Below are 10,900 nucleotides of genomic sequence, written 5' to 3' on the forward strand. Positions count from 1 at the left end.
TTTGGTGGGGAAAGACACTGTAATGGCATGAAATTCAAAAGAGGAGATGGAAAGTGTAGAGAAGGAAAGTGGATTGAAACGCCACTCTCGGGACATTAGTAAACCTGTGCCACCATCCCTGCCGAGACGCCTCGGAGAATGCGTAAGTGAAAAGGCAGAGGACAGGGCAGCCGGAGTCGCCGAGTTCTCAGGGGTGATCCATGTTTCTGTCAGAGCCAGGAAGTGTAGGAAGTGGAGGGATGCTAATGCTGAGATGAAGTCAGCCTTCTGGACAGCAGACTGGCAGTTCCAGAGCCCTCCTGCCACCACGATATGTGATGGTGTGAAGCGTTGTGAGTCAGTGAGGTTGCTGAGATTGCGACATCTATGATTGTGTCGAGGAGATCTGTGGGATATGTGGATAGGAATTGTGAAGCACATTTCAGATGCTTGATTTGTGGATGTATGAGATAAAGGATTAAGATAATATGAGAAGATACCTAGCTGAGTTTGTGAAGTCCTGTAGGTGAGATGTAGATGAACTGATTGAGAACACCACCAAACCTCCTCTAGATGTTGATTAGGAGTCGTCCTAATTTAAATCAGTTCAATAAGTGCTGAGCCCGCCCCTCAATTCACACCTAAGCTCAGGGCAAAACTACACCTGTAGTGAGTAATCACTGCTACCAAGCAACTAACAACTAGGTTTAGACAACAAGCCTTGAATTTCACAGAATCTAAGACAAAAGTAAGTGAACTCAGAGCCTACCTTAACCAACCAGATGATAATCTAACGAGACAAACCAAAGCACAGGTGTTTTAATTTGCACTGAGACTGGGAAAGACCCAGTGAACCCGAGACCGGAGCATGTGTAGAACTGATCCACCTGGATGGGCCGATCACCTAGATGCATGCTGATGTACAAGAGGCTTTAAGAAGATGATGATTTTTATTGTACAATCTCCAGTCACTGACATGAAGATTGTAAAACCAGTATTGTAAAAGGTTCCAATATTTTTGTAACATTTATATAATAACATTCATTATAGACATACTCAGTTCTATTACATCAACCCAAATGGCAATATCAGACACAATATAGTGCACATTGTCTCTGATACTGTCATTTGGATTGATGTATTAGAACTGTGTATGTCTATTATGAATGTTATATAGGGTTATATGGTGTTTTTGATTTACTTTCAAGCCTTTTGTGTTTGTTTTGTGTGTGTGAGTAGTTTTTGGTTGTGCATGTGAGACAATATCTAAGTTAACTTCTTATTAGACTCTGTAGCATTTGTGCCATATTTGTAAACATATACAACCGGTTTGTTATAAATAAATGGCAAAACTGCACTCAAGTAGTAGGTCTAAGCAGTGATGAGTTATCACCTGTACTACAGAGTCAAACCAGCTCTGTGCTACCGGCACCTGTGTGCTGTTCAGGGCCACAGAACCCTAGACCTTACATATACAGGAAGCATTCAGCTAGGGCTGAAGCGATTCCTCAAGAAACTCGAGTGACTTGATGAATAAAAATCACTGAGTTCTTTACATCGTAGCTTCTTTTAATCCATATAACTATGGATTAACAACTTATTTGAAGTTTTTTTTTTTTTTTTTTTTTTCATATTTTCTTTAAATAGTTTCTTTAAATAAGCACCCTGTAAAGCCAGGGTGTGCACTAAGGGGTGATTTTTCTGTTGTGAGAAAACCAAGATGGCTACTTCCTCAATGCAAGATTTCCTGTTAAGCAACGCGCTGTGCTCGAAACAGACAGTTAATACTCACGCCTGAATCCAGTACTTGGTCCAGTATAATTCTTATATTATTCTTATATCCTTATATATTCCTCCTCTTCCTCATCCTCTTCACCATCTTCATCACCTTCATTACTTGTCTGCTGGGTAAAGGGAACCATGCTCCATCTCACAAGCCTGCTGTTGATTATACTCATAAATGTCGGTAAGTGCCCACCTTTAAGTGAACTGTTAACAGCCATAGGCTAGTCTTTACGCTCGTTCAGTGTATTCCTTTCCCACGGGCCACATGGCAGAGATGGAATGGCTGCTTTGCCGTCGCCTAATACGTGACACATTTCTTGCCTTGGCTTCCAATGTGGTGAATGTTCTTGTGATGGATATGTTCATGTTTGACACTTTCTTTTGAAGCAGGATGAACAGTAGTGATCAAACTCTTAAAAGTAATTGATAAGCTGGGTATACAAATGCATAGTGGTTATAATTGTTAGCAATTTTTTTTAACCTTGTTGGAAAACATCCTTGATATTTCATATGTGAATGCAAAATGAAGCATTTGCATTTCATTAAACAAACTTTTAATCAGTCTCTGTTCAGATAAAATGCTTACCTCCTCATGGTGGTTTCATTTGACAAGCACATACTATCCACATACTATCTACAGAAGCCTATGTGAGTGCATATGGCACTCGCACATTCTTTAAAAACTCCTGCACTCATGGGGTTAGAAGACTTTTATATACAGAAGAGGATAAGTTTCTCAATTAAGAAAGATGAAATTGCTTAAAAATACATTCCATACAATATATATATAAAGTCCAATCCACTGCAGTTATACAGGGCAAACTCTTAGAGGTGTGGTGGGTGCTACTTTCGAAATTTTGCGTTTCTCCAATTTGCGGCCAAGCACTGTCAACAACTTCTTGAAAAAGCATCAACATCAACAAATTATGTGTAGCCTGTAAAATGTCTCTCAGTAGGGATGAAAATATTTTTGAGCAATATTTTTGCCTCTGGATCTGGTATCTATTGGAATATGCTTCTAAGTTATTTGGAAATCAGTTAGTAGTTAACCACTGATACATAATATTAGCACTAATTTAGTAATATTTATTTAGTACAATGTTTTAGAATTGCAGTGTATAATGGCAACTACCCAAAATGCGAGCATTTCTTTAGAGACCCTTGAGTAAAAGCACAGGATCAAAGTCGCTGTTCAGAAAACACAAAGAGTTTATACATGCGAACAATCCAAGCACAGTAGGCACTGTAGACAATAACCAAGCCAGAGAGCAGAGAGCCTGACTGACTGGGGAATCCAGCCTCAGTGCTACCTGCACCAAAGTCATGCTTAGTGTCACAGGACCTTACTATGTACACTAAGCCTCCAGCTTTAAAGAAGTGCTTTACACCACTTTGCAAGGAAATCACTAGTACCCTTGCAAACTTTCATGGTCCAAATTATTACAAATGCATTTACACTGTATATGAAAGGAAGCTGCTTGCAAAGCGGACCAAATGCTAAAGTTTTTTTTGTTGGATAATATTTTGTAGTAGAAGCTGCAGACATGGTGTCCATCAGTGTCGTGGGTCACACAGGACCAATGGTTGAGGGCACATGGTACGAGCTCCGGTGTGACGTTCAGAAAGTTGCTCCTGATCAGCTCCTCACTGTGAGGTGGTACAAAGGACAAACTCTACTGACAGATACGTCCTTTAATGACTCCATCAAGACTCCAGTGGACAAGTCTGCGACATACTGGATCTTTGCCAACACAACTGATGATGGAGCTGAGTACCGGTGTGAGGCGGTGCTGAGACAGAGACAAGCAGGACCTCAGCCTCCTACAACTGAGATGTCAGAGCCTCTTCTTGTTACAGTATACTGTGAGTACGCCACAGACTGTCTCCTTTACGCTTGATGACATGCTATTCTGACATCTTAAATATCAGTTCAGTTTCAGCTGTTTCTGATGGATCTCTGAGATCATATTTCATTCATAAATAATAAACAAAGGAGTGTAAACAGTTTTATTTGGTTTGTATGATTTCAAAACCAAAATTGAATGATGAAAGATACATGGACCTTTTCCCATCATTAAAAAAGGTTCAGAATGAGTTGAAACAGATTCAGTACTTTTTCCCAATAGGCTCTGAGCAGGTCACCTGCATGTTACTCATGTTCCTTTCTTTTGGCAGGTAACTGTCCTGTTGTTCTTCAGCCTCCTGCAGTGGTGGTGGAATACGGAACGTCTGTCTCAGCGAACTGCTCCACTTCCAAATCACATTTTGGGATGGCCTGGGAGGTGCCTCAGGGAGCTGTGGACCCGCAGGAGGGTGTCCAGCTGATCACCTGGAACTTGTCTAGGCTTGAGGACTGGGACATAAAGCCATTATGCTACATTAACATAAAAAACCAAACAAAACCAGATAAAAGGCATCTCCCAGTTATTGTGTATAGTGAGTTGCTGCGTCTTACTGGTTGCCTTTAATACTTATTCTTTTTCCTAAAAAAACCCCCCAAAAAGCACAAAAATCTCACTTTTTTTGTGACAGAAACTCCAGACAATGTGTCCATTAGCATCGTGGGTCACACAGGACCAGTGACCGAGGGCACACAGTACGAGCTCCAGTGTGACGTTCAGAATGTTGCTCCTGTTCACCGCCTCACTGTGAAGTGGTACAAGGGACAAACTCTACTGACAGATACGTTCTTTAATGACCCCACCAAGACTCCAGTGAACCAGTCTGCTACACTCCAGATCTCCCCCAGCAGAGCTGATGATGCAGCTGACTACTGGTGTGAGGCAGAGCTCAGACTGGGACCAGCAGCACCTCAGCCTCCTCCTACAATGAAATCAGATCCTCTCCACATCACTGTGCATTGTAAGCTAATCTTCACATATGAATACTGGTCATTATCACAAGCATCTAAGATGTATGACAATGTCGTGTGATTCCGGGCGCTCTAATGAAAGATAAAATTCTGTTGTCACCATGTTTTACACATAATGACACGTTATTATGCGAGTTAGATGTGGTAGATTGCTGGAAGTGGAACGGTGTGCTTGGTGTAATGATCCCTACTCCGCTTAACTCCTAGATGGTCCTGAAATTTCCGACTGTCCTGAGTATGTGTGGCTAAAGGAGGGAGAGAACCTGGAGGGCTACTGCAGTGTCACAGGAAATCCACTGCCTGAGCCTAGATGGCTGAAGGCAGGGAAGCCCACTGACCCCACCAGCCCACTCAGGAGGACAGAAAACAGACATAATTACACCATGTACATTAATGAAGATACTCGGCAGCATCTGATGGTGTTTGTGATGTGTAAGTATATTGATGTGTTTTATGGATTTCTTTCATCTCATTTTAGGATGAGTGTGGTAGGGAGGGAGAATCTGAAAAGCATTTGAAGTGCTTTAACTTTGTCTGTGTCCACTGGCAAAATGAGAAAATGTGGATCATGTGAGGATCAGATTCCCCATCTGTGGATGGGGCTTCATGAGACTGCATTCGGAAAGGCTGGAAAAAGACTGTAAACAATGTGCTAACCGATTTAGGCAGCTTCTGAATTTCACTGAAAAGATGGCAGTGTAAAGGAAAGCATTGGCTAGATTCATACGCTTCAAGGAGAGAGTTCACCAGCCTCACCCTGTTGGACCAGTGATGACATCACACAACTGAAGACGTGCAAATAGTTGACATCACTTATAATTATTTTCAGAATACAATGGCCAAAGAAATCAAGTAATAACAATAAATGGGACTTTACACACTAGTGATGCACACCTGATAGCATGCAGTGTGTGGCTTTCTCTGTTTTTCTGCTTTCTACATAACACTACACATCCTCAACTTAGGCTGTCTTCTCCCCTGCTGCAGATGGACCAGAGATTTCATGTAGAAAACATATCACAGTTCTAGAGAATGACAAAGTGGAGCCCAACTGTACAGCTGAAGGTTTTCCACCACCTGAAGTGACTTGGTTTAAGGAGGAACAGAGAGTGTATTTCCCAAAAAGAATGCAAAGGGCTGATGCAGGGAAATACGTCCTAGTAGCAGTGAACAACTCCACCTCCAATCACACACTGGAAATCGAGGTGCAGTGTAAGTGAGTGTTTTTCCATGCCAATAAAGAAGTGTACATTTTCAGTAGTGGTATACATTCCCAGTACATCAATAGTAACCATAGTAACATGGCAGAGAAAGGTGGCCTTATATGGACTTTGCTCTTTTCTCAGACTCTCCTTCGGGCATTATGGGGCTGAATGATCAGTCTGTAACTCAGGGGTCCAATGTGGATCTGAATTGCACTTCCTCTGCCTGGCCTCGGCCAGATTATGAATGGATCTACCACCCAGAACCCAACGTGAGGATTGTGAGTGAAGACGGCGTGTCCAAGCTCTCCATAGCCAGTGCCAGTGGAAATAACACGGGCACGTACACTTGCATTGCCAGCAATACTCTGGGGAAAACGAATCTGACTGTTAGAGTTGATGTCCAAGGTAAGGATTAACCTTCTTACTATGGGCCTGTTTGGATTAGTTTTGGACTAAATTACAATGCCAATGGGGAAGGACCATTGGAAACCTTTCTTAGTCTAGACACAGAGCCACTATTATAAAACAACTATCAATGTTGCACATTTTTAAAACTCTGACAAAGTATTAAACAACCAGTACATAGGATAAGGATACTTCACTATTGCACAGTAGCTGTCATTAATGTTTTTGTCTGTTGTTGCACAATCATCAAACTATTTATAGAAATCCCTAAATAAGGGGATATCACAACATTGCAACATTAAATTCATTCTGACAAGACCATTGCATACCATGATATGAGCACTTAGAGGAAAACAGCTGGAGTTTCTTAGGAAAAATTAGTTCTGGTCCCAAATGAACACAAGAACATTTAAAGTCTTTAATTATATTTTAATGAAAGTGCAAAAAGCTGGGGATATACCAGAAAGACAAATGTCAAAATCACAGCTGTTATTCAATCACAATTACAGGAGTTAGGGGTTAAATGCTTGAAATTGTGTGGTATTGATCCAAACTGTAACAATTATGGGTTCCAGACCATGTGAATTCTTACAAGTTAAATGTAAATAGGTAATAAGGGTTGTACAACATGGCACAGATTTGTCAAACACAGTATGTTGGCTGTATCTTGAGGTTATCTTAATTTATCCTGACTGTTCCAGGGATGGACTGTCTCTGGGTTTACTTTAGCACGCAATGAGAACCTAACAGTGTTTTGACTTGGGCAGGGTGCAAGTAACAGGGCAACGTTGAGGATAAACTCAGTTTTCATCGATTGTGGTAGTCAAAAACTAGGAAGATGGTTCAGTGCACTGAATGCAAGGATCACACAACCCATTTCCAGGCAGCACTTACCTCAGGCTCTTGGAATAGAGTATCGTTTGAAGTCATTACAAAAAATAAAAAATCTTCTTGTATGAACAGATAATGTGCTAATGATGTTTTCTCGTATAAATATTATATTTCGCTAATTCGGTTTTCACTTATATCGACTTCTGTAAGGCTGGCCATGTGATAGAAAAACACAGCCAATGGCTGTTTTAAGGACATGGGGCATTTTAATCACAGTTACGCCTATTTGTTGGCTAAGTGGGGGAACCTGCATGAAGCTGGCAACTCTTCTGATCAGAATGAGAATATATGTATTTCTGTTCGTTTGTGCTGGTTTGTGTAGTAAAACTCACCGTTTCTGTGTTTGTACCGTTTTTTGAGAAATTAACATTTTATTACCTGTGATGTCACCAAACATCACGCAAAACAGTCTCATTCTTTTGCTTCCTTTGTGTTTGTCTGTGCCGTTAAAATAAACGAGAGATTTAACACGTGGCAGCAGGAAACGGCCGCTGCAGCAACCGGAAATGGCACGTATCGTCAGCTGCCACGTCATTGTTGCACTTCGCGTTGCAGCTGCCACTAGATTATGGCACCTGCCTCTGATGATGACAGCTCCTTTGAGTAAACATGACTTTTAAAAAATATTTACTAACAAAGATCGTCTTAAAAAGTCGAGTGCGTATTTTCATCCAAGACCATTAAACTTCATACAAATCATTATATTTAATAGTTAGATTATAGTGATACTGATATTTAATATTAAACAGCTTTTTGTGTGATTAGACATTACGTTTCACTTGACATTCCACTAAAGAATATCAGAGGAATCTCTGGAAGCTGGTCCACACAAGAATTTCCAACCTGTGGCAGCTTACCCGTGAAGCAGTTTTTCTGTGTTTATGTGCTATCCAAATACCGTTTAAACAGGGTCAGATGATGGATGCGGGTTTAAGCATAAAAAATAACTTTCTCACAGTATATGCTCTTTTTTATGCAGGTGCAGAGGCTCTATGTCCTCTTATTGTGAACCCTTTTAATGTCGTCTTGGAATACAGACAATCCGTTGTGGTGGAATGTAATACGTCAGTGTCACCTTCGGACTTGCACTGGGAATTTTTAAACCACAGAGTTAATAATGGAACCCTGCTAGTTAACTCCTCACAGTTTAAGAACTGGGATGAAACGCCCCGGTGCACCGGAAAATTTATCGGGCTTGACACCTGTACAAAACATGTGGACATTACTCTATACAGTAAGTGCGCAGTCTTTTATTTAGGTGTACAAAACATGTGGACATTACTCTATACAGTAAGTGCGCAGTCTTTTATTTAGGTGCACAAAACATGTGGACATTACTCTATACAGTAAGTGCACAGTCTTTTATTTAGGTGCACAAAACATGTGGACATTACTCTATACAGTAAGTGCGCAGTCTTTTATTTAGGTGTACAAAACATGTGGACATTATTCTATACAGTAAGTGCGCAGTCTTTTATTTAGGTGCACAAAACATGTGGACATTACTCTATACAGTAAGTGCGCAGTCTTTTATTTAGGTGCACAAAACATGTGGACATTACTCTATACAGTAAGCATGCAGTCTTTTATTTAGGTGCATACCAGTACAAACATTTGTTGGTCTATTTTCTTTGATCATTTTTACTTTTTTTGTTAACTTTTTTCTTTATATTTTTTCAGGCATTTTTTATAATATTTATTCCTTTTCAGAAACTCCAGACAATGTGTACAATAGCATCGTGAATCACACAGGACCAGTGATTGAGGGCAGACAGTACGAGCTCCAGTGTGACGTTCAGAATGTTGCTCCTGTTCACCGCCTCACTGTGAAGTGGTACAAGGGACAAACTCTACTGAAAGATACGTTCTTTAATGACTCCATCAAGACTCCAGTGAACCAGTCTGCTACACTCCAGATCTCCCCCAGCAGAGCTGATGATGCAGCTGACTACTGGTGTGAGGCAGAGCTCAGACTGGAACCAGCAGCACCTCAGCCTCCTCCTACAATGAAATCAAATCCTCTCAACATCACTGTGCACTGTGAGTGCTCTACAGAATGTTCTGTCTTCTTCACACACAACTTATGTACACAACATTGAACTGATAATCATATTTATTAATGAACAAATTGAAAGTAATATATAAAAAGACTGAAGAGGTATAAATATCCATTAAAACTTAACATAATATTCAGTGCCACAAACTACTATAAAGACATTCTTAATACAGTCTTTGATTTCATAAGAAACAAATCTAATGAAATTCTGCTGCTAATATTTTCATCTTTGCTTGAGTTTTTCTTCTGCGCACTGACGTTTAAATATTCTGTGACCTAAATATAAATTGGTTCTAATTAGTTACACCCACAGCATCTCATTAGGCATACAATATATATAACACAAAAGCATATATAACACATATATAACACAAAAGCCTTCTCCACAGATGCTCCACAAATTGTGTCCAGAATGAACTCGGTGCTGGTGCCGATATTTAGTGACGTGTCACTGAACTGCAGTGCTGAAGGGAATCCAGAACCTACAGTGATGTGGAGCTTTAAAAATCAAACTATCATCACTGGGAGGCGACAGAGTACACTAACAATTTCTCGAGCCACATCCGCTAATGCTGGCATATACACATGCACTGCTACCAGTCTATCTTGGAGCCAGACACGGGAAGTCAAGGTGGAAGAAGGTAGGCGATGTGAATGTCGACTATAAGACATATTCCCTTTGGGTAATCTTATGTCATTATGGATTGCTTATGTATGAAATAAATAAATATAAAATATTTGATCATTTAAAAGGCAGTAAAAGAATTGACTCCTGCTTCCTACACTTATTTAGTCAAAGTAGCATGTGCAAAACCCAGTATTGATTTTATTCCTATTAATCGGAATCTTTTTTCTTCTCTTTTTTCTTTGTAGATTACAGATTTCTACTTATATCAGTTTTTATAATAGTTTTTATAATTATATTTCTTATAATATTGGTAGCATACAAGAAAAAACGAACTAGAAAATATGACATAACGCGTAACAATAACTGCATGGCCATGAAGCCATTGAAAAACAACTGACATGCGTAATTTGGACATGACAGAAAATGGCTAATATATATAATATATAGCAACTACTTGAAAACAAAGTGTATAATACTGAAAGCTGAGGGAAAAGTCTGAAGACAGCACGTTCCTCCATGCACACCTACCCCAACCTTTCAACAGACAGACAAGAGGCAAGGACTGTTGATCAGTGACATGAGTAAACATATTGTGGAGGTCGGTTTGCATTTTTAATGCTGTAACCTTTTTTTTTGTAATTAATGACATTAGCCTTACATTTACATTTTATATACTGTATTTCAAACTTTAAACTGCTTCGTTATAAATAAATGTGGTTTGTAAAGAATTGCATGCATTTTATTTTTTACTTTAATGTCATGAATCAAATCACACATCACTGCAATATATATATATAATCTTTTTTTTGGGGGGGGGGGTGATTTGGTAATCATCAGAGTGTAGGCAATGTTTAAGAATGCTTTATTTCAGTCACGAGTGGTCACAGATATATGTCTGATGCAACAGGTCCAATATAGAAATTAAACCACTCCTAGGATGTCCTAGGATACTAGGATTATCTCATTAAACCTCGTTAGTTCATGGAAAGAGAAGATACTGAAAAGAAAACCAACCTAGTAACAAACTACCATATAAAGACAATGTCTATTTTTATCATAGCGATGTTAAATGCACATTA

General features: G+C 39.7%; 1 protein-coding gene across 4 annotated transcripts; it reads left to right on the forward strand.

The window, feature by feature from the left end:
- Positions 1-838: 838 nt before the first annotated feature.
- On the forward strand, positions 839-10,543 carry LOC118241275 (intercellular adhesion molecule 5). 4 transcript variants are annotated; one of them, XM_081716437.1, is made up of 11 exons: positions 839-1,945; positions 3,298-3,627; positions 3,940-4,200; positions 4,297-4,626; positions 4,844-5,068; positions 5,624-5,848; positions 5,983-6,246; positions 8,117-8,371; positions 8,818-9,177; positions 9,583-9,834; positions 10,067-10,543. In XM_081716437.1, exons 1-11 carry the CDS (start codon positions 1,900-1,902, stop codon positions 10,216-10,218), a joined length of 2,700 nt encoding a protein of 899 aa, XP_081572563.1. In that variant the 5' UTR covers positions 839-1,899; the 3' UTR covers positions 10,219-10,543. The 4 variants fall into 4 exon arrangements, with proteins under 4 accessions (XP_081572563.1, XP_081572562.1, XP_035381692.1 ...); XM_081716436.1 differs by having other exon boundaries at positions 1,608-1,945; positions 3,295-3,627; XM_035525799.2 differs by having other exon boundaries at positions 1,611-1,945; positions 3,295-3,627; positions 8,848-9,177.
- The last annotated feature ends 357 nt before the right edge of the window (positions 10,544-10,900 follow it).

The sequence above is a fragment of the Electrophorus electricus genome, chromosome 6, assembly GCF_041902795.1.
Source record: "Electrophorus electricus isolate QZ-2024a chromosome 6, ASM4190279v1, whole genome shotgun sequence".
NCBI classification, from domain to species: domain Eukaryota; kingdom Metazoa; phylum Chordata; class Actinopteri; order Gymnotiformes; family Gymnotidae; genus Electrophorus; species Electrophorus electricus.